Source organism: Helicoverpa zea, chromosome 19 (assembly GCF_022581195.2).
Source record: "Helicoverpa zea isolate HzStark_Cry1AcR chromosome 19, ilHelZeax1.1, whole genome shotgun sequence".
Lineage (NCBI taxonomy): Eukaryota > Metazoa > Arthropoda > Insecta > Lepidoptera > Noctuidae > Helicoverpa > Helicoverpa zea.
This window is the reverse complement of record NC_061470.1, coordinates 4,815,538-4,839,345: the sequence shown is the minus strand read 5'-3', so window position 1 is coordinate 4,839,345 and position 23,808 is coordinate 4,815,538. Positions and strand designations below refer to the sequence as shown.

The 23,808-nt window shown below is 36.4% G+C and overlaps 4 protein-coding genes and 1 long non-coding RNA gene across 7 annotated transcripts in view; 2 read left to right on the top strand and 3 right to left on the bottom strand.

Annotated features, from left to right (window-relative positions):
- Positions 1–542: 542 nt before the first annotated feature.
- Positions 543–1,624, bottom strand: LOC124639807 (actin-related protein 2/3 complex subunit 4). The gene has a single exon (XM_047177285.1). It carries the CDS (start codon positions 1,529–1,531, stop codon positions 1,025–1,027), a length of 507 nt encoding a protein of 168 aa, XP_047033241.1. The 5' UTR covers positions 1,532–1,624; the 3' UTR covers positions 543–1,024.
- Positions 1,625–2,150: 526 nt separating this feature from the next.
- On the top strand, positions 2,151–10,945 carry LOC124639394 (ras-related protein Rab-35). Its single transcript, XM_047176732.1, has 4 exons — positions 2,151–2,366; positions 2,457–2,756; positions 5,732–5,880; positions 7,770–10,945. The coding sequence occupies exons 1-4, from the start codon at positions 2,315–2,317 to the stop codon at positions 7,869–7,871; spliced, it is 603 nt and encodes a 200-aa protein (XP_047032688.1). The 5' UTR covers positions 2,151–2,314; the 3' UTR covers positions 7,872–10,945.
- On the bottom strand, positions 10,171–13,014 carry LOC124639395. Its single transcript, XR_006985463.1, has 2 exons — positions 12,736–13,014; positions 10,171–11,093 (listed from the first exon to the last, which is right to left on the bottom strand). It is a non-coding gene; the product is annotated as an uncharacterized LOC124639395 (long non-coding RNA).
- Positions 13,015–14,329: 1,315 nt separating this feature from the next.
- On the top strand, positions 14,330–15,580 carry LOC124639257 (cytochrome b-c1 complex subunit 9). Its single transcript, XM_047176514.1, has 2 exons — positions 14,330–14,572; positions 15,462–15,580. The coding sequence occupies exons 1-2, from the start codon at positions 14,432–14,434 to the stop codon at positions 15,495–15,497; spliced, it is 177 nt and encodes a 58-aa protein (XP_047032470.1). The 5' UTR covers positions 14,330–14,431; the 3' UTR covers positions 15,498–15,580.
- Positions 15,512–23,808, bottom strand: part of LOC124639256 (leucine-zipper-like transcriptional regulator 1) — a 40,848-nt gene continuing 32,551 nt past the window's right edge. For 2 of the 3 annotated variants that reach the window (XM_047176510.1, XM_047176511.1), the window contains exons 12-17: positions 20,356–20,551; positions 19,729–19,886; positions 18,803–18,978; positions 17,927–18,053; positions 17,336–17,493; positions 15,512–16,838 (exon numbers count right to left, since the gene is read on the bottom strand). In XM_047176510.1, the coding sequence (XP_047032466.1) occupies positions 16,635–16,838; positions 17,336–17,493; positions 17,927–18,053; positions 18,803–18,978; positions 19,729–19,886; positions 20,356–20,551 (1,019 nt within the window). In that variant the 3' untranslated portion in view covers positions 15,512–16,634. The remainder of the gene's footprint in view (positions 16,839–17,335; positions 17,494–17,926; positions 18,054–18,802; positions 18,979–19,728; positions 19,887–20,355; positions 20,552–23,808) is intronic. The other variant, XM_047176512.1, reaches the window with a different exon arrangement.

The window sequence follows — 23,808 nt, the reverse complement described above, 5'->3', positions numbered from 1 at the left end:
GAACTGACGACGTAATAACATTCATTGATTATTGATATAATAATGTTGTTTTAATGCTCCTCAATTGTTAAAACGGTAAACAACCAGCAAAAATATTTTTATCGTAACTGCAACGCCATTGCAAAGTTACGTCGTCAGTTCAATCGCGACGTGTCAGGAACGCATTCTCTGAATGGCCGAACTATAATAGTTTAGTTTGCTCAACAGTTTTTCAAGATATAAATATGTGGATACTTAGGGCCTGCTTCACATTTAATAGATTGGTGTTATGTATCAGGTAGTCATAATTGGAAAATTTTATAAAATTACTGGACACAATGTTCCCAGGCAAGATGTTAAGTCCAATCCCACAGAATAATAGATACAGCCAGCTTTATAAGTAAAAAGAAAATCTATTAGTTGAAATAGCTGACCAAATTAATATATATTATGGTTTCATGTAAAATTATTTGTTAGTGAGAAATAATTATAACATTATTTAAATAAAGATCCTAATAAATCCATTGCATGTTTTCTTTACCCTATAAATAAATAAACAAAAATTAATAAAAATATTTTATTAAAATGTATAATACAATCATCATTTACAAGTCAAAATGAAGTTTTAAATGCCTCAAGTTTTTTGGAATTCTTTTTTTATATTATACTCTCCTTAATATTTAAAATGAAATGATACTAATTAAGCTATCTCAATTCTGATAACTTTACATACTTAAAACAATACTGCTTATAAATTAAAAAACATGCCTAACAGATGCAATCAAAAAGCATCAGATAAGTATTTAATATATTGAGTAATTGTTCATGAATATATAGGTTCACCCTTTAAGACTAATACACAAGCATTACCCCTTAATAACCAGGTTAAAGTTATTGCAATGGTTAGGATTCCTTCAATAAGGGACTGTGTGTAATGTCTACAAACATACATCAGCCATAAGGAAAATACACCAATTCACAGTGTAGCACTACATACTTCATATTCCTATTAGTCATACCCATGCGATTACGTTTAAATTCAAGTTTAGAATCTCTTCAAGAACTCCTCAGAGCAGATTCTGGCGCGCGCGTTTACAGCCAGTTTCATTTCACTAATTTCCTTATCGATTTCCTCCATGAAGTATATCACGAAATCGACCAACTTGTGTTTATACATTTGCTCGGTGTGGAAATTTGTTATTAAGAAACTGATATGATATCCGTCAACCGGTTTCCGCCTCAATACGATGAAGTTTTCCGCTCTCATCATCATGAACCGCATAAACTTTTTGCACAGAATCTTTTCGATCTCGTCTGCTTGCTTAATCATAATGCTCACTCTAATAGAGTTTATTGACGACTCGATCAGCACTTTCTCGTTCGCATTTCGTGAAATTATCACTGGATTCAGTAGGAGCTCTTTGCTTGTTCTAACCTCGACCTCGGGTTTGTTGTATCGCTCTACCACTTGTGACGAAAAGTGCTCTAAACACATCGCCGCAGTAAGCGTGTGGCGAACTGCTGTTAAATATGGCTTTAAGGTTGCCGACATTGTTTCGAAATTTCTTAAAATTTATATTATCCGTACCACACCTAAAGCGTTTGACACTTAATCTGACAGTTTGTTGACAGGTTGTCTTACTCATAAATCGCAAACGAAACGCACTCATCACAAAAAAGATGCGTCATTTACAACTTCAAATGTTACCATTTACCAATGGAAAGAAACCAAAGGAAAGAAAATGTCGGGATTAGGTTATTCCTGGTTATTCCAGTCCTGCAGTCGAATCCAGCGGAAGAGTAGTACAGGAATAATTTAAACTGGCAAAAGAATACATTGCATTGAATTCGATATTACTGAATTCAAGGACACGGGTTGCCGACTTTGTTCAGAATCTTAAATTAAATAATTTCTCTTTAAATAATAATGCGAGGCGCAGTCCCACTCCGCCTCACCCTCCCATTATCTAGATTAGTAGATTCCCATCGTCACTCGTGTGGTGATTGAGCACTGAATGAATGCATTTCATTCACAAATATTTCCATCTTTTACAGACATTTCATTTTTCCTTTGTGAATAAATTAAGTTTTTATTTATACAAGGTTTTAAGGTACCATAAGCAAGAAAAACAATTAAAACTGTCGTCTGTGATTTTTCTTTTTCCAACTGGCAATTGAAAACAATGATGGCGACCGATTGTAAAGTGATGGAAGTATAACGTTAACGGCATGAGTTTTAATAATATTTCCGTAGTTAAAGTTGTAATAAATACATTTTTAACATTAATAGTGAACATATGACCAATTAGTGTAATAGTTATAACTATCTGAAACCATGGCGCGAGAGTTTGACCACCTTTTCAAACTGCTGATTATCGGTGACAGTGGTGAGTGGGCGAGGCCTGTGATGTTAAAACTTCGTAACCGAATAATGGTTTGTGCAGTTTAGTCAACGGTGTAATGTTGATATGTTTTAGGTGTGGGTAAAAGCTGTCTTCTCCTGCGATTCGCCGACAACACATTCTCCGGTAGTTACATTACTACGATAGGGGTCGATTTCAAAATAAGAACTTTAGAAATAAACGGTGAGCGAGTGAAGCTACAGATATGGGATACGGCAGGCCAGGAGAGGTTCAGGACGATAACGAGTACGTACTACAGAGGAACGCACGGCGTCATCGTGGTCTACGATGTCACGAACGGGGAGTCCTTCGCCAATGTCAAGAGGTGGCTTCATGAGATCGAGCAGAATTGTGATGTTGTTAATAAAGTCTTAGGTGAGTAGCATTTGAACTTGGAACACGTTTTGGAGCCCAAAATATTCAAAGACTTCCTAATTACCAGTGCAAAATACATCATAGGATGTTATAGATGCTAAATAGGCAGGTAATTATGGTCTAATTACTTGAATTTTATTTTCCAGTCTGTAATACACAACAATTGATGGTGAAACAACCTTTTTATGGCTGTTTCTCAACCATGATGCACATTTGGGCTATTACAGTGGCCAAATGTTTAACAACAACAAAAAGAATCTTCTGTCACACTCTAATTATTTTGGCCAGACAGTTAATTTCTTTTAAGTAATCATTACATAATCAACAGCTTTCTAGTATTGCAAAAAATATTATAATTGCAATCTAAACCAATTCTATTAATGAAAAAAACATTTGTTTGTATTTGTGTAGTCTCTAAAGTTATTAATTATATATTTCATTAAATATCTGAGCGCTTTCTAACAGGAAAATAATTAGCCAAAGGTAAAACACAATAATTAATGCATTCGTAAAAGAAATAAGTAACATTTTCCTTAGCAAAGTACATTTTTAACAGGACTGACACTAGGACCATAAACATATATTTTTTTTTATAAAAACAAACATACTTAATTACAATCAGCCAGTATGACTCATATGGGCTATGTGATTGTGACCTTTTTTAATTAAACATATGTCTTTTCTTAGTGTTATAGTTCGGCCATTCAGAGAATGCGTTCCTGACACGTCGCGATTGAACTGACGACGTAACTACATTCATTGATTATTGATATAATAATGTTGTTTTAATGCTCCTCAATTGTTAAAACGGTAAACAACCAGCAAAAATATTTTTATCGTAACTGCAACGCCATTGCAAAGTTACGTCGTCAGTTCAATCGCGACGTGTCAGGAACGCATTCTCTGAATGGCCGAACTATAGTTAGCATAATATTTAAGTTTTTCAGATCAACAAGAAGACTGTAATTTTTTATCAGTAATCAGCATACATTTTATTCTCTACTAGCTGTTAGCTATTAACTGTGTAGCTGCAACAGGAACTTTTTAAAATATTGTCTATGTTGCCTGGTAATAGTGTAGCTTTCTCACAGTGAAAGATTTTTTAAATTGTTTCAGTAGTGTTGGTGCCCTTAGTTTATGAACAAATAAACACAAAACGGTTCCTTTTTGTTATATTATAGACTAGATCCAAGTAACTCCCATGGTTACCACCAAGCATGATGCTCAAATTTTTTTTTCACCTTCGTGTCATCATGCTAAACCCCTTTGATTATGTATGATCAACATCTAAAGTTAGATCTTTTATTCACCATAGTAATATAAGATTTCCAAAAAATGAAATATTAGCTAAATTGTCATCAAATCAACAGTTAATTTTGTGTGTTTTCCTATTAAAAGGCACACTTCAGATTACAATATGACAAAATTCATCATTCCTTAGCTTAGAAAAGCTATTTTAAGTTCCCAGTCAGAGATTTTATCTTTTATTAACTTGTTTGGATGACTAATCTATTATGACTGCAGTGTAAATTTTACTAAGTCACATATTAATATAGGTTTACTAGCAGATTACAAAAAACCATAGGAAGCATGGCTTCCTGTTCATGTCAGTTATCTCTAAAAGTATTAAAAATACATTTTATTTATAGTCTACTTTAAGATTATATCTCAATTATGTATTCATAAATTTTTTTAAATAGTGGCATATTGGGGTCCCATTTTATAAAAGCTCATCTTGCTAGTACTGTGGTACCGGTCTGTTTGTCAGGCTATCACTATCACATCAAAACTACTTGGATATTTTTTATAAAGATGTCTAGGGTGTGTGAAAAGACAAAAGCTACTAGGCTTCCCAGTTTGGGAAGTAGTGCCATCAAGATACAGATGGGATCGCATGAAACAGCTAGTCTTAAATAGAGATAAAGAACGGGAACAAATATAATGACCACCATAAAATGCTTTGATACCCTAAGTTTTGCAACCAGAAATATCTACTCAACACCAGAAAAATAAAGTGTAAAAATGTAATAGTACCAGCTATTTTAGTCACGACTTCACTTTAAATTGTATTCGACCACCAAATTTAGTAAATGATCACCAACTCTTGACGACCAAATTAATGTATTATTTTTGCCTAAATAAGTCACTGTGATTGCCATAAAATTAGGCTTATTACCAAATAAAGTATTATGATGCCATATTAAGTTATGTGTCCGGCTTGCAATGCATGCGTGAGTGTCAGTATGACGAGTGACAGGGGAAAATGGAAGAAAATGACATATTGCGCCGACGCCAAGTAAAATTGGGAACAGGGCAGGAGAAAGAAGAAGAAGAATGTGTTTCTCAATACACTCTTATCGCACTGTTTAGTTAGAGGCATGCAATAGACAATTTTCCACGCTAGTGCAGGAAAAGGGTCCCCATAATGTTATTACATTTATTTTATCAGGCTGAACTTATTTTTTTGGAGTCAGTTTACTTAAACAGGATAGCAAGATGTAAAAACTTTTTTGATGATCACTTACTACTTTTGGGATAACAATGATTTTTTTGGACTCATTTTGCTTAAATAGGATAGCAGAATTTAAAAACTTTGATTATAATCTTACTTTAAAATGGTGGTTTAATTTTGGTGATCATTTACTATTTTTGGCTTATGCATGATTTATTTTGGAGTAATTTCACTTAAATAGGCTAGCAAAGTGTTAAAACTTTGGTGATAGTTTTACATTAAAATGCGAGTTTCATTTTGGTGATCATTTACTATTTTTGTCTGCTGTTTGTTACTATATCTGGTGATCAGTTAAACATAAGCCATAAAGAACTCAAGTACAATGTTTAAAGGTAGTTAATGCCATAGGCATTTTCCCTCAGTCAACCTTAGCATTATGCTAATTCCAAGATAAAATAAAATACTACATAGTTACTCTAAATATCTAGACATAGTCTTTACAATGCTTTGTTTTCTTTCACAGTTGGTAACAAGAATGATTGTCCGTCAAGAAAAGTAGTTGTAACGGAAGACGCTCAGAGGTTCGCCAATCAGATGAACATACCGCTGTTTGAGACGAGCGCTAAGGAGAACATTAATGTAGAGGAAATGTTTCTCACTATCACTAAAATGGTAAGTAAACAGCCAACTTCCTTGCAATGTCAGTGTCAAAAGTAAGGGCCCCCGCAGACCACAGACTTTTTATCGGCCGATAGTTTAGTCGGGTTGGCCTACTAGTACGCACACCGAGCCAACTAAACAGTTTAGTCGGTGATGAGAGCGCAAACTATACAACAGTCTGCCGACTATTTGCTAGTTTCTAACCAACTGGTGAAAAGAGTGGTCGCACCGCACAATGAAAATTATTAAAACATTGCATAGAAATGTTGTTATTGCTCTTATACACCAGAGAAGGAAAATTAAAAAGAGAGCACGAGAGTATTGGGTGCATCCTATCTTTAGTGATAGATTATTAAATGGAATTTTTTTCTTCACATTTACGTCAAAGTACTCTTTTAAGTTCTCGAAGTTGTTCGGAAATATGTATACCTCGGGCAGACATTGCAGTTAGGTAGAAACAACTTTGAGGACGAGGTGAATAGGAGAATTCAGTTGGGTTGGGCTGCATTTGGGAAGCTACGTCGAGTCCTAACATCGTCGATCCCACAGTGCCCAAAGACAAAAGTCTTCAATCAGTGCGTCCTACCTGTCATGACTTACGGAGCCGAAACGTGGACACTAACGGTACGGCTGGTCCACAAGTTTAAAGTCGCTCAGCGGGCTATGGAAAGAGCTATGCTTGGCATTTCTCTGAGGGATCGCATCAGAAATGAGGTAATCCGTCAGAGAACCAAAGTCATCGACATAGCCCACCGAATCAGCAAGCTGAAGTGGCAGTGGGCTGGCCATATTAGCCGAAGAACCGATAACCGTTGGGGTAAACGAGTTCTAGAGTGGAGACCACGCCTCGGCAAACGTAGTGTAGGACGTCCTCAGGCACGGTGGAGTGATGACTTGCGCAAGACGGCTGGCAGGAGCTGGATGCGAGCAACCGAAAATCGATCTCAGTGGCGTGCACTTGGAGAGGCCTATGTCCAGCAGTGGACTGCTATAGGCTGATGATGATGACTCTTTTAAGTTTTTCTTATGAAGTGCAGGGCGTTTTTTGACTTCCTCGATCAAAGTTACGATCGAAGATTCCGAAATAAGTGACTGAGAATTGGGCGACCCCATTTTACAAAACACACGCGACCGACCATTCGCTGTCAAAGCTCGGAGCGAACTGAACTATCGGCTTAGTCGGCCGACTAAAAAATCGTCATGTGTGCGCGTGTGGTAGGGAGCCAATACTGATTATACGGTCGGCCGATAGTTTGCTGACAGTTTAGTTTGAATTGAATCGGGAAGCCCATCAAACTTGTTTATCGGCCGATACCAAATCGTCATAGTGCGCGCACTTGCTTACATCTGCGTACTGATTAAGAGCCCGACCAAACTATCGGCCGATAAAAAGTCTGTGGTCTGCGGGGGCTCTAACTGGACAAAATTTTCAAAAGAGCCTCACAACATATGGGTCATAATTTTTTAACAACACAAAATTTCATCTACTTAACATCCTAAACTTTAAAAAACCAGCAATAATGTGCTTAGCAGTTTTGAAGATTTTGATTTGCAAAGCTACATTTGAAGGTCACTGTTACACATTACAGAATTTTACTCTACTCTCTCAGTTTTTTATTGGCAGAAATTGCAACTGATGTATGATTACTGCTAATCTCTTAGCTTATTATGTAGAAAGCTCTCTGATGTCTATGAGTCACACTACAATGGTCATTACTGCTTCCTTTGAAGTGCTTAAACAGGAATTACATAATTACTTTTTGGTTTGTCATAAACCTCTTTCTGCATTATGACTGGCTGGTATTACATGCATTTGAAAATGACATATACATTTTCTTCTAAAGAAAAGAAAACATGTCTACATTATGGCTACAACTAATAAAAACTTTTCTGAATTTCAGGTACTAAGGTCGAAGCTGGAAATGAAAGAGAGGCAAAATGTTACATCAAAAGACACTGTACACCTAAAGAGTAATATTAAAACCAGAAAGAAATGTTGCTAGTGGTAGACACCTCTTGTGCCACGGACAATGTTCTCAATGCTCAAAATGGAAAGATTTGTTGACCTAGCAGGTTGTAATAAAGAGGTTAGACTTGCTTTTTTATTGTAGCAAGGTGGAGATTTATTATTTTCATATGGTAACACTGTATTATACTAGAGGCTGCAGACAATAGACATGAGAGTATTTTTTTACAATATTGCCATTACATGAAAATTTGTGGTAGGTGTAAATGCATAATTAAAGGCTATTTTACATGGTTCATAAAACAATAGATTGTCATATTGCATTCAAAGCAGAGATAAACTAAGTATCAAAGACTATCCAGAATTCAGTTGTTTGTGTCAAGTCCAATAGAAAATTGTTCACATTGCCTTTTGTTAGTGGGTTCTAGCATTGATATTTTAATTTTGCTGATCTCCTTAGTAAGATTTAGCTTGACACAGCAAAGTATCTGGGAACATGCATTTAAGTTATAAATTATGAGTACATATCGCGTGTGCAGTTTTTATGACTACAACAATTTAATTAGTATATTTTGTAGAAATGACCAAAATAATAATAAAAGATTGTCGGTAAATTGTTAAAATACCTGATATTTTGTAATGAACTTGCTAGGTTGAACAATCTAAAGAGCATGTACATACTATGGATTTATTTACTCCAAAAATTATTAGAATATAACGAATGCCTAGTTAATGAATGAGTGTAATCTAATTATCAAAATTTATGTGATGGTTCGACGAATGTTAGCATAAGAACTATACCATTAATGTTATTTTTTATTAAATGATAATCATTGAATAGTTACGAACGTGTGACAATGAGCGCTTACGGCCATGATACACGCATACCACCATTCAAAAGCTGTAATTTAAATATGGAATATTCTAGAAAAGACTAAACGGAAAAGGTATATAAACTTTTTATGTTGTAGTTTTGTAGCTAGATTTGCAGTGTCTATGATATTGCGATTCCATTTCTGTAGCCTTCTATAGGCATGCTTGACGTTGATATTAATACTAAAGCGTCGAAGGTCCAATAGGCAATTGTTGGTAGCCACATTTCTAAATTTATCCAGCAGAGTCACGAGACATACGCCAACTAACCAATATTGGCTAACCAAGAATTAATAAAAAACCTAATGCTGTATGTGGCCACAAAAAATATTTATGAAACAAGTATTAAATTCTTATGAAAGAGCCAGCACTTACAAACACATATTCTGATAAAACTAACTGAAGTTTATTATTGTATAGATGTTAAATCCAGTGTAATTTTCAGTGAGATATTTAATTTTTTTTTAAATTTTGATATTGGCATAGTTTTACAGTATTCTGTATTGAAATTCCAAATTTATTTATTTTAATCTAGGAGGTATTTTTTATGATTTTAACCTATATTGTTTTTGGGTACGAAAATATCACCAAAATTGTTAATAAATATAGATTATTTGATGCAGTTAGCATGCTAAGCAGCAAGAATCTTTGGTCAGTGTTGCCAACAATTTTTAAATTCGCAAAAGTGGTAGGAAGTTTATTTTAGATTAACCCATCAAATTAGTCAGCCAATTGCATCATGATCTATATTTTTCACCCAATTACTAATATTTACTTTGTACAATTTATGTTAAATTATAAAATTCGGTCAACAATACAATTCAACTAGTAAGTTATCCCTAAACTATCTATACATATCAGAATGATGTTAGATATTACAACTAGGGAATGGATTGCTATAAGTTACGATTATTATAAAGTTTAGTACACAATGTGTAAGTGACAATAGTTAGAGCCTAAACACACGAACAATATTCACAAGTCCAATATAAATGTAGAGAAGTTCTAAGTTCAAAAAAGTCCGTTATAAAAGGGTGCTTACTCATTTACAAACAAAAGAATCCTTTACGTGCTTTACGTGAAAAGTGAGTATGTGCCCTTATACATTTACGTTACTGTTGTATTTGCAAGTAAAGGACATAGTAAGAAGTATTTTTGCAATGGCGTAAACTAGTTTATGGATAGCTTTCAGTAAATATAGCATTTTGTATTTATGTTTTCATGGTAAACATGTGTCTGCATTTTAAATATTTTAAAAATGTATTTGGCCTTTAATTTATGTGGTTTTGTGTAGAGAAATGATTGCTAAAAGTCACAGTTAGTTTTGAAATACTTTTATTAGTTGGACATCTTTATTTTTATTGTGTTATTGATTTGTGCACGAGAAAAATTTTATGATGCTGTTCTCATATGGGTATTTCAAATAAGTCTCTTTATGGTATTATGTTTCGAATAACAAAATATAAATACATCATAAAAAAAACATTAATTTTAATACACGCTGAAAATGTACCGCTTAATTAAAATGCGTCGGATTGAGTCTATTTTATTTTTCTCAAATCAAACAATAAGTAATGTCTTCCCTGTATTTAATGTAAAGGCCCATGTATCGTTTCTCCTTATGAACACTGTTTTCGACACATTTTTATAAGCCCATGTATCGCAAAATATAGTTTTAGCTTTGGACTGAACTTTATTTTACTGCAGTATAATATCTTATGGCATTTTTTACTTTAAGATTTTACAGTATGGAACCCCCTTTTGTGCGCTAATTTTAATATGAAAAATGTATTTTTTTAAGGCCGTAAAGCGAAAGTAGCCTTATCAATTTGATCAGTTAATAATTTCAAGCAGTACACACTAATCTGAACTTTATAAAAAAAATACATAATAGGTAAGGCTACTTTTGTTCTAAAAGATGCTGAAAGACTTGAATGATTTACATGATGCCGTAATGTTATTTACGGCTAGACAACATCATTCAGATCCGACCGCACTTTTAGTCTCAATTGGTCTGGACTCCCAAAAACATGTATTGTGGAAAACCAAAAACAACTGTTTTGCTGACAATCATTCCGTACACAACGTTTGTACAATCATTTATGGCGGTTTTATTCAATTATGCGTGAATTGTAACACGCCATTACTCATTTATTATTTATGGAAAGTATTGTTCATGAGTCATCATTTTGTTTTAATACATAGTTGTAAATATATCCCCTATTTTCATCATAATAATTTAGTGTTTTATTATCCTCAACATATACCTGTTGTCAGCAATATATTGGAGTACATATTCGGCAATACGCATATGAGGAAGGGAACTAAAAACTGTTGTTAGGGGATTTCTGCTTTACGCAAGATAGATTTTTCTTCCAGTAGGTACCTATCATCGAGCTTAGAATTAAAAGGAGACGCCGTGTTGATATTGACGTATCTATAGTTATATAAATATGAAACAAACTATGCAACATAGTTCTGTCTCACTCTTTCTAAGCAGATAAGTGTATTTGAAAACAGGGACAACAATATTTTTGTGATTGCGTAAAATGGTGACATTTACTTTTGAAATCTTTCTGTTTGTAGGTGCGTGCCATATCTGGCCATATATGTCATGGTATATAGTTGTGCTGTCAAATAGGTGCTCTTCGTGACTTATTTTTGCTATTTTATAGAAAATCACTCGTGTTTACTTTTAAGACTTTACTATTTCAATAGTGAAATAATCAACGAATATGCCTATGTGTTGTATTGTGAAGTGTGGTGCTAGGAAGCACCAAAATCAAGCTGGATTGTCTTTACAGAGGTTAGGAACCTATTTTTGCTAGAAACTACATAAAATAATTCACATTGGATAAAAAATATGTTTCGGGAACATGAATTGATGGTGAAAGTACTTATATTTTGGTTTATTTCTGTATAAAAACCTATATTTAGAAATAAATGTTGTTTACAATAACATGTCATATTGGCATAGTGCTGTGCAGTTGTCATAATAGTATCGATATAATATCCACTTAATAAGTCTGCTTTTACAAATTTTAACATCAGAACTTACTGTCCCTAAGACACTGAGCCCTCAGAGTTGTGTATTATTTTCAATAAAACATCTTTATTTTGTTCTTTAGTTAAATACTAGCTTTCCTCGCGGTTTTAGTTGCGTTCCGAATATATGTGTATATTTTTAGGGAATAGTTTATGTTTTTATATATAATATATCCTTCATTTTACAGATAAAAAGTTTTAAAATGCAGTTAAAAACATTTTGATTAAAAAGGCGTATTATAAAATTCAGGATTTTAAAGACATATTTTATTGAAAATAATATGTTTTGCCTTTTTATCTTCACATGATGCTTCTACGGCGACCACGGGCACGGCAGTGCTTCCGCACAGACGAGCAAATCGGAATGCAAGTTGCAATATTTGCTTCAGAACTTAGTTACCGAATATAAGTTTCGAATTGTATAAATATTTTTTTCTTAGCACTAAAATTGTTTTGTACAATCAATTAATACATAATTAGCTCCATTTGCATTATATAACTTTCTCATGAATAGCTTGAAAACGATTTTAAATTATTGTATTTTTTTTAAGAGAGTATCTCCTTATGGCGTTTCTTGCGGATTCTTCTTCATAAGACCGAATCTTTGGCACCCTGCAACTAGTCTGTCGTGAAAGAACTTTCATAGGGCTATTTGAAATAATAAATAATTACTTTGCCTGTGTTTTTTTTTTAAAGGTATCACCCTACTGAAATGACTCCTCCCATTTGGTTGATGTTGTTGAGGTTATTAGTATCAGTGAAGTAAATGTGATAGTTAGTTCTATGACGAAGAAATTATTTATACTCGGTTATTTTTATGCACCCAGTAAGACTCGTACGTTCTTCTAACTAGAATACAATATCGATATTTGTTGAATCCGGTAGCGGTACAACCCTAGTAATGGCAGCCATTTTAGTTACTGCAGGTATGCACGTTTTTTTCATAGACATTTCCTGTCCCTATAGTTATATGTCAATGGTACCTATAAATTCAAAACTGTCGGTTATGCCTGTATGGCAACACCGCTATTGATGAATTTTCACATGGAAATAGCCTGAACCATGGAGAAGGATAACAATAGTTTTTATTCCGATGCGTAAATTGACCGCAACTCGAAATTCTAATAATGACTATTATGGCAGACAGAGCGGGGAGAAATGTTGCATTGTCTTGGTACTGTTTACGCTACGAATAATGTATCCCGTATCCTGAATTAAGGCGTAGATCCCACTATTTATTTATTATTTCCCACTAGGGATCGTGATTTGTTATGATATTAAGTGTAAGGTACTCCCAAGAAGACAAGTTGCAAGTTCCGATTCAACCGAGAATCGTAGAAAATATAGGTAAAAGAGGTTGAATATGTTCGAGTTGCTGGCCACTTAATTTTTGAACAGAAAATTGACTTCTTTTGTTTTATGACAATATGGTGTGGCAAAGTAAATGACGTGTGGTGCAAGAAAATTGATGCTATTTCAGTGCAAGATAATAGTGTAGTTTACCATAAAAAGGAAGTGAGTTCTTGAAGTAATGTGTCAGTTTTTAAAGCAGCAAGGTGGCATAAGCAGCGGTAGTATAAGGTGAGCATTGAGATTCTGTCATCAGTTGAACTTTTACTGGGGCCCGATTCTCCTAATTTTACTTAAGCAACATTCGATTGACGTTCGACTCGATTCGACTGAGATCCGATCCCGACTCAATTACGATTGAAGCGTATGTGGCATTCCGCTATTTTTTCTTTGAAATAAACGTTTTTATCCTTTTCTGTCATTCAATAATGAATTATTTTGTCTGCAAATGATTTACGATTGCAAAATGATTGTACAGCAAACTACCGTATAGACCAAAATTACCAAAATAGCAGACCAATCGCACACCAATCAAATGTCAATCGAATACGATTGGTCTTTTATTATAGTAGCAGAATGCCCGATATGGTTAAAACTGCTATTGCGATCATATTGCGATTCCATTTCTATTCGATTTTGACATTATTAACTTAGGAGAATCGGGCCCCTGTAACATCGTGGGGCAAGGCCCAAGGCTTGATTGCAGCAGTCAGATTCAACTAACTACTCACTCTGATTTAAATATCCACCACATGGTTAGTAAGTAAATACTGCTTTTTTCCTGACTTCGCCTACCTCGGGATGACAGCGGTCTCGAGTTTGATTCCCGCGTCGAGACGAAATCACTTCGGGATTTAAATTTTCTTTGAGATGAACGCGTCTTGGCATAAAATCCATCTCTCCCATTACTATCTTGCTGGCATTCGTTGCAATTTCGTGACAAAGGTCTTCAGGCAGATTTAAGAAAACTAACACATGACATGGCTTCCCTGGCATGTGAGCGACCTTCACCTTACTCCACCTCCACCTTACTCTCCCTATCTCATATGGAGCTACATATATTTTCTAACTAGAAACCTTAATTATCATTGAACTCTCTTAGATTAAATTCCTAATAGTTAACAATTAACAGCGCTTTAATTTAAATTTGTCTTTGGTAAAAACCAAGAGCACGAATTCTGGCGCAAATCCTTATATTCAAACATTAAAAAAACAACTTTGACAAGATCAGGGAAGAAAAAAAAAAGTTCAGTTTTAGTCTATGGTGTATCCTATTCATCCGTGATCAAGTTCGACAAGAAAAGAGATTTTCTTGAATTTTGATTCACAATGTCTGCGTGGGCCACGTTAAATCGTATTGTGTTCAAGAGAACCTCCACCTTCTTCCTGGCTGGAGCGCTAGGCACATTCTTCTTCGAAAGAGCCTTCGATGTAGGCTCCGTAGCGCTATTCGAGAGCATAAACAAGGGAGTGAGTAATGTTATGTAATTTTCTTTTAGATTTTGGCTAGGGATTTACTTGGTTATATTACTGATAATTGTGTCTGTATTTATGACTAAAAACCCCATAAAACTATAATAAGGTCGAACAGCTGACGACGATATGACGCTTAGAAAAATAACCTCATTTTCACACTCATATCTTATTTTTTTATTCTAGCAAATATTTAACAAACTTATTTTCGTGAAGATATTAAGCAAATCTTTGTTTTATCTGCTATTACTTGCATTCTACGCCGCGATAATGATCAGCTGTTGAGATCTCGAAAAGTTCCTGTCAAATAAAGAATGCCCTTGAATTAACTATCTATGATTATTTTAAACTGTTAGCTTGTAGAAGATTACTATTTTTCAAATAAATAATGTTCTATATTTCATATCTGCTTACATACCAGAGTATGTGGCTTCAATTATATCCTAGAATAAAATATATGTGCAAACATACTACAACCACTATGCAGGTTTCTGAAAATATAGTCAAGTTTAATTTTATTGATGTCTTCCGGTCTTGTTTATTAATGCAGATAGAGACCATAAAATTATTGTAAATTCGGACTCCCTAGGATTACTGCAAAGTGTATTGAAGACAATTAATAGAAAATTCGGTCTTCATAGGATGTGCGGATTGTCAACCCAGCAGGCCTTTGCGTAGGAATATATAGAAGTTGACAAAATTACCTCCGATTTATAATGCCATTCTTCATAAGTGGATAATTAATTACCACTCCTACATATTTGTAGTCTGCAAAGCTTCATTGGCATTTTTCAAACTGCTGCATTTCTGTAGAACATTTTCTCTACAATAGTTGATCCCATATTGGGTTAGTATGTTTTAATAATGTATTATTATTTCTTTCCAGAAACTATGGAAGGACATCAAGCACAAGTATGAATGAAGTGAAACAACAAATAATCAAAATGTTTTAATTTATTAGTTAATTGTTAAATTTACTTGAATAAATTGATTAATGTCAAGTTACTAATGCTTTTTATTTCATTTATACTATAAAAATCATGATAATGACTAGATAACATTAATAAATATTTAATTAATCTATTTAATTCTTACATCTAGAAGAATATTTACAATAATTTCTTTATTTGCACCATTCTATTTGATGTAACCAAAATTCCTGGATATACCAAAACTTTCCTAAATTGGAAAATATAATTTCTTTTACAAACAGTATAATCAGTCTGAAAACAATTTACTGAAATGTGTGATTACACAAATCAAATCATACATATGCATTTGCTTTTACATACTTCTAGCCCCATTTACAACAAAATATGATGTATACAATTTATTATTATATTTTTCTGATTATTATCGTACAGACTATAAAAATCTGTTTAGTGTCAATTGCTCAATAATTATTCAAAGATATATTAGTGAGAGGTTTTCATGAATAACAGCCAGTTTCTTCATCAAAAGTAATGCCAAAGTAAAAGTCAAAGTAATGTCTAAAATAAAAGTAATGGTCAAATTCATTTTTTCTATTAATTTTGCTGTCACTTTAGCCTTGTCAAAACGAATTTGACCGTAACTTTTACTTTAGACATTTCTTTGTCTTTTACTTTTGATGAAGAAACTAGCCGTAAGTCTACATTAGGTAAAACATTAAATAGAACAAAGACCTCCAATGACACTTTTCGATTTGGCACTGGCTACCAGAAAAACCATGATGCAAGATTCACACACAGACAATAAAAACCTGTTATTTGCCAACAAAAAATATTTATCACGGTCATATTGGCATCATCATCTCCCGAGCCTTTTCCTAACTATGTTGGGGTGGGCTACCATTCTAACCGGATGCCGCTGAGTACCAGTGTTTTACAAGGAGCAACCCAATATCCTTTGGCAAGACTGGCTGTCAGCTTTACTGACTTTTGGCTACCCGTAACAACTGCCAAAGATGTTCAATGACAATGTTGGCATCAATCCTCATAAATCATTTCCTTTTTTGATGCAAATAGCAGGTTATACAATTCTCTATGTAGAAATCTTACCATGATTTGGTAAATATCACCTATGATTTCCCACATCTATGTCTTGCATACTCCGGGTCGTCAGTGAGCGTGTCTGCCGAAGACGATGAAGGTAGTGACCTCGGCTGGACTGGTAGTGGTGAGTCGAAGTGAGGTTCCTCAGCTAAAGCCCATATGATGTCCACGAGAAGCGGTTGAGCTAAGTTCTTGATCGCGTCTTGTCGCGCCACCTGCGAAATGTAACCCTGTGGTATTGTAGATTATTGCGGGATAACAAAGTTTTTAATTATATTTCTGAATTAATTCATACAGCTGGTCAAATTAGATTTATAGCTTTTTTATTATGGAATTTGAGCGAGTTGTGCGTAGAGTATCCGTCACGTATTTACAAAGTAGTGTTGCATTAAAATATTACCAGAATATGCCAAGATTAGCCCTTTCAAATGGTGGTTTGAGAATAGTTTGATATTCTCGGGGCGTTATTTTCCTTTTTAATAGACTAGCGGTTTCACCCGCGTTCCGTGGGAACTACTGCCTGTACTGGGATAAAAGATAGCCTATGGCACTCAAGAACATTGTAGCTATCTATAGGTGGAGGAATTGGAAATCCGTCCAGCATTTCCAAATATACCCCCTACATACTAACTTACATATTTCACCTCTTTATAATATTAGTATAGACGAAAAAGGTTTAGATGTTCCAACAAGCTGACTTATTTTAGTAAAATGGTGATCAACTCACAATGCCGAAGTGATGCACGATCATCTTGAGCGCGTACTCCTTGATGTCAGTCGCTCGCATGCGGTCAGCGGCTTGTAAGATCGCGAGTACATTCTCTGGCGACACATTGCTCTGTAGATTGTGTTTGCAGAATACTTGTAGACGGTTGTTTGTGAACCCTGAGGATAGAAAATCATGTTAGTTACACTATACCTCAAGAACGGATAAATCGATTTGCTAAAGACAGGTACGGTAATGAGACAACGGGATAATAAGAGCTCATGGCTTAGTCAATGCGCAAATCGATTGATCATAAGGCTAAGCAACGCTTGCGCGGTCGGTCCGTGGATATGTGACCATCTTGTCGTGAAGAGTTCTTCCGTATTTCGGAAGGCACGATAAATGAGTCCCGGCTGTCATTGGAACATCTTTGGCAGTCGTTAGGGGACTGATAACCAGCCTTAAGTACCAAGGGGTATTAAATTGCCCGGGTAACTGGATTGAGGAGATCAGACAGGCATGTAAAGCACTGGTTGTCAGCGGCTTCCAATTAGACTGGAAGCCGACCCCAACATGTTGGGACAAGGCTGTGCAGATGATGATGATACTGACCATAATAAATAGGCGCTTGGAAGAGATAGAGCGAGTCCTCTGTGGGCATATTGGTGTCGCCGTAGTAAATATACCGCAGTAGAGAGTCGAATGCCTCCTCTGATGGTACCGTGTCACAGATTTGAATCTGTGGGGGAATATACATGACATTAGTAGTTAGGATATGATGTGTAAAATTGATTATTGGTAAAGCGAGTTTTTATTTATAGGTGGCGTTCTAGACTGTCAACACAGGTAATTATATAAAAATAATTAAACAATTGTACAAAATTGTAACTGTATACATAAACTGTTAAATAAATAAATAATTTGTGTTTAGGGTTAATTGAAGGTAGCGCAATTTTTTTAGTGCACAATATTTTATTGTTAAATTACCCAAGCCGAAAATAGATCTCAGTGGCGTGCACTTGGAGAGGCCTATGTCCAGCAGTGGACAGCGATAGGCTGGTGATGATGATGATGATGACGATGATGATGATCACCCAATTTAATTGGTCATCTAGGTGGCGCCTTAGTAAACAATATTATATTGAAAGTGATTAGAGCTTAGAGAGAAACATGTAGTATCGAACAAGGCTTTTGAAAAGCTCCTAAATTCCTAGTGTCAAGACCTCTTGTGAAGCAAACTTTTTACAGGGCAGTGGACAGTGGAATTTGAATGAAGGGGTAATTTTTTCTACTTTAACAATACATATTTTTTTAAATAAAATTCCTGTTAGTTGCACATTTTATAACTCAAGAATGGCTGAGCCGTTTAAGCTGAAAATTAGAGGGGTGGTAGCTTACCCGGGAGAAGGACATAGGGTAGTTTTTGTTGTCACCATGCTGGACTCGGGTGAAACCGCGGGTAGAAGTATAAAAAAAGATAAAACTCACATTAACAATATTATCGTGCGGCGAGAAGGATCGGAACATGGCCTCGAAGTAGGCAGCTCTCGCGGCCAGCACGGAGCGATGCGCCGGCCGCAGCGCCGCGCCCACGCGTAGCCGTACGTCAGCCAACCACACTGAACTGGTTAAAAGTACTGACATGTCCTGTTCGAGGGTAGTACCTGGGGAATAAACAATATATTTTTTAATCCTTCTTCTGCTTTCTGCCCTGTTCCAAAGTTATTTGATAACCGAATTGGTAACTATTTAAATATTTCCGAAAAGAAACGCCACTTACAAAAGCTGTCAAGTATATAACACTGGAAAATTCGAAATATATAGATATATTACCTATGATAGCATTTCTAATCGATTTAAGTAGGTAAGTGGTCGGTCAGTAAACGTGTAATCGTGTCAGGTGGTCAGATTAATACTCAACCGTTCTCCGTGTGAGAGGAGACCTGTGCCCTGCAGTGGGACGATAAAACGGCTGTAACTAAGTGGACGGTCAGTAAAACGTAACATACGGCTACCATTTTATTATTACGCATTACTTATCGGTTTCGTAACCATTTTTCTAAGGGTTTCAGACCGGTATAACATGAACAATGCTTTTTTTCCTTTAAATCTGTTCTATACCATGCTCAGCACAGATCAAGTAACTCTTCAACTTTTAACGCATACAGGTCTACACATTATTACTACATAGTATAAAACAAAGTCGCTTTTTCTGTCCCTACGTTCCTTTGCACGCTTAAATCTTCAAAACTACGCAACCGATTTTCATGCGGTTTTTATTATCAGATAGAGTGTTTCAAGAGAAAGGTTTATATGTACAATAACATACATCAAATAGTGGGGAAATAATGTTATGCCGAAACCAGGGCGGGTCGCTAGTACCATCTAAATAACATCATAGACTAATGTCTGACCTATAATCTCCTCGTCGTATTCATTCTGCGTGGTGGCGTTGGGCTTGGGGGGCGGCTGCTGGCGCCTTCGTATCACTTCCACCATGAGGCTCTGCTCCATCTCCTCAAACTCCTTCGACATCACTATGGGCGTGAAGTTGTAGTCTTTCACCACGAACCTAAGGGAACCAAATAATGTAAGCCTTGTCCTTGTTCAGCCTTTGTATCGTCCCACTGCTGGACACAGGCCTCCTCTCACACGGAGAAGGATTGAGCGTCAATCACCACGCTTGCTCAATGCGGGTTAGTGATTTCAGACTATATAGTCCAGGTTTCCTCAAGATGTTTTCCTTCACCTTTTTACCAGCCATTGATGTCTAAGATATACTTAGAGAGTACTTACAAACTTAGAAAAGTTGCATAATAAATAATGTAAGCGCCACTTGCTTATAGTATTGGCTGTTTCCCACGGTTTCACTCGCGTGTCGGAGAAACTGGAATATGAATGAAAAATAGACTACGGTCATTCTCAGGCCCTAGACACTTCTGGATTTATGTATTGGATATATGACATCATTCTAAATCCAAAATGGCGGAACATCCAAGATGGCGGAGTAGTTATTTTCTTCGTTATGTAAGACTTGTCACCTGAGGCAGTACTCCTTGATGCAGTGCAGTTGCGCATGATGAGCTGCATGTAGCGCTTGCAGCACGTTGGCGAGGCACAGGTTGGCGCGGAGGAACCGCGCGCACAGTCCGCGCAGACGGGGCACGTTCAACCGCAGGGCTAGGCGGAGGACCGACATCACTAGGAGCACTGTTGCTGGCGACGCTGGGTCTTCATCTGGGGAAAAATGGAAGAGGTATATACCTTTACCGGATGACTTTACTTCTGCCGGAGCTACGGGATTGTTCGTCCGAGTTACATGATGGGTTTTAAGTCAGTTAGGTAGTTTGAAGATTGATTTCCCATAATAAAGCTGTTATATAAGCCTGATATAATAATAATAATAATAATCCCTGTTGCCCTCTTGTTGCTTTTCAGTGACTGATTCCCGGGGGCCCAGTAAGTGAGTTGGCGAGTCTCCACCTGCCATTTTAACATGTATTTAATACATTGTCATCGGCAGGTGCCATAGTTCCCGTAGTTTCCCCATTCCTAGTCCATTAGCATCCCATCACAATAGCCTAAGTAGTTTTTATCCATAGTTAGCAATAGTTTAGCACAGAACCGGGGATTGTTCTTGGGTACATTTCTATAGTGTATACAGGGATAATCGTCGGTTTTGTGTTACCATTTCATTAAAGTTGTCTCAAAAGGGCTTCAGCGTGTTGGCTTCGGCCCCACGTTCGCCTTCCAAAAATCCGGGACTCTGTAGTCCCGTAGTCGGTTAGAGACATACAAAAATAATAATAATAATAAGCCCCGCAGGGCATCTGAGGCGGATGACGGGGAGTAGCGACCCCGCGGGGCTATATATCCGAGTGCTCCAGGGAGAGTATACTGTCCCCCACCTCCGGCTTGCCGGAGTGAAGCATGACGGGGGATAGGTCTCCCGACTCTTGGCTTGCCTTCATCGGCCGGTCAGAGTGGAGTCGCTAGAGCAAGGTTAGTCCTGCTCGGAGGGTAGGTGCCTCGTGGTAAGTGGCGAGTGGGCCGGTGATGCTGGACCCACAGGGAGCGCGTGATCTGCGTTTAAAGTCCGCCGAGGTATCCTCACCCTTCTCAGCCGCTCATGTCCCTGTTGCCCTCTTGTTGCTTTTCAGTGACTGATTCCCGGGGGCCCAGTAAGTGAGTTGGCGAGTCTCCACCTGCCATTTTAACATGTATTTAATACATTGTCATTGGCAGATGCCATAGTTCCCGTAGTTTCCCCATTCCTAGTCCATTAGCATCCCATCACAATAGCCCAAGTAGTTTTCATCCATAGTTAGCAATAGTTTAGCACAGAACCGGGGATTGTCTTTGGGTACATTTCTATAGTGTATACAGGGATAATCGTCGGTTTTGTGTCACCATTTCATTAATGTTGTCTCAAAAGGGCTTCAGCGTGTTGGCTTCGGCCCCACGTTCGCCTCCCAAAAATCCGGGACTCTATAGTCCCGAGGTCTGGAAGGGACATACATTTATAATAATAATAAAGCTTTATTTCATTCCACATTTTGCATGCTTAATTGAGAGATATAAATATAAAATAACAACTAAAATCAAACAAATCCATATAAAATTACTTAAGTTTTAAAATACATTTTGAATATTTTTGAAATAAATAGATAGATTTTAATTTAATTCTATATAATGACTAAATTATTTCATTTAGTAAAATCAATTTAAAAAAATCAATTTAAAATTGGGTTGCGGTTTTAGTTGCTTAGTGTGGACCCCCTTCGGGTAAAAGCCTCCTCCAAGGACTTCCATCGTTCTCTTTGTCTAGCCAAGGATAACCAATTTTTCCCTGCTACCTTTGTCAGTTCATCTGACCATCTAGCGCCTGGGCGGCCTCTAGCCCTACGACCTCTAGGACCTCGCCATTTTACCACTCTGATGGTCCACCTGTCGTCGTCGTATCGGGCTAGGTGTCCCGCCCATCTCCATTTCATTTTCAGAGAGAAGGTTAAAGCGTCGGTTAATTGTGTTTTGCTGCGAATGAACTCATTTTTGACTTTGTCCCTTAATTTTACTCCCAATAAACTTCTTTCCATTCTTCTTTGAGTTGTTTGTATTTTGTTTCTAGCTTTTCGATCGAAAGTCCAGGTTTGACAGCCATAGGTAAGACATGGTAGAATCACTGAGTCCATAACAATTTTTTTGATTGACGGTTTGAGTTGTGATTTGAATATTTCTTTGTGTGCCCAGTACTTTTTCCACGTTATTGCTATTCTGCGATCTATTTCTTTCGAGTTTCTATCTTTTTTAAATGAAATCTGTTTGCCTAAATAGATGTAACTTTCTACAAACTCTAGTGGTGTTTTGCTTACAAATATGGACGCGGTGATGTGATTAGTCATTATTTTAGTCTTTTCCAAATTCATTTCTAGGCCGACCTTGATGCTAGCCTCATGTAGATCGTTTATCATATTGTTGAGTTGTGTAGGGTTCTCGGAGAATAGAATTATATCATCGGCGAAGCGGAGGTGGCTTAGGTATTTGCCGTTTATGTTTAATCCCTTCGTAGACCATTGTAAATTTTTCATCAGGTGTTGTAGTACAGCGATAAATAGTTTTGGTGAGAGCGGGTCGCCCTGTCTCACGCCTCTGTTTATTGTAATTCTTGCCCCCATTCGATCTAGTTTTATTCTGCTCGTACTTGCCGCGTATAAGTTTTTCAGGATGTTTATGTACTTGTCTTCAATGTTTATTGACTCTAAAGCTTCCCAGATGCTATCGTGCGATATAGTGTCAAAAGCTTTTTTGTAGTCAATGAACGCTACATATAAAGGCTTGCGGAATTCTGTGTATTTTTCGATTACCTGGTCTAGAACTTGTATGTGGTCGTGTGTGCTAAAGCCTGATCTGAAACCGGCTTGTTCTATCGGCTGGTGCGCGTCTATCTTTGATGTTATTCTTGTTAGAAGACAGGAGGCAAACAGTTTGTACAGGCAAGACATTAGGCTTATTGGGCGATAATTACCTACATCCTTTGGGTCGCCTTTTTTATACAACAGGATTATTTCTGATTCCGTCCATGAATGCGGCACGGCCTCCTCGTCTAATATTTTACTAAACAATATGTTTATAGGTTTCAATAGTAGGGATTTTGCAATTTTAATAAATTCATTTGATATTTTATCTTGGCCCTGGCTTTTTTCAGATTTTAGCTTTGTAATTTGAGTTAAGATTTCAGTGCCAGTAAAATCGGGAATGGGGGATGTATTATTGTTTTGGTTGGTAATTTTCCTGTGATGTGTGTTATTAAGCTGGCTGTAGAGGTTCGCATAGAAATCTGTGGCAACCTTTATGATGTCCATCCGGGTGTTAACGTTCCTCGAGTTCGGCTGAAGACTTGTGATCCAGGTCTTTGTTTTGTTTAATTCTTTGTACGCCTTTTTTGCTGACCTTGACTTATCAATGTGTTTTTTTATAGTATTTATTCTGTATGT

Bases quoted from the DNA above. Each gene is read 5' to 3' on its own strand.
- LOC124639807 (XM_047177285.1), bottom strand. From the start codon at position 1,531: ATGTCGGCAACCTTAAAGCCATATTTAACAGCAGTTCGCCACACGCTT.
- LOC124639394 (XM_047176732.1), top strand. From the start codon at position 2,315: ATGGCGCGAGAGTTTGACCACCTTTTCAAACTGCTGATTATCGGTGAC. The intron at 2,367-2,456 runs GTGAGTGGGCGA...GATATGTTTTAG, and splicing joins GCTGATTATCGGTGACAGTG to GTGTGGGTAAAAGCTGTCTT. The intron at 5,881-7,769 runs GTAAGTAAACAG...TCTGAATTTCAG, and splicing joins TTCTCACTATCACTAAAATG to GTACTAAGGTCGAAGCTGGA.
- LOC124639257 (XM_047176514.1), top strand. From the start codon at position 14,432: ATGTCTGCGTGGGCCACGTTAAATCGTATTGTGTTCAAGAGAACCTCC. The intron at 14,573-15,461 runs GTGAGTAATGTT...ATTTCTTTCCAG, and splicing joins TCGAGAGCATAAACAAGGGA to AAACTATGGAAGGACATCAA.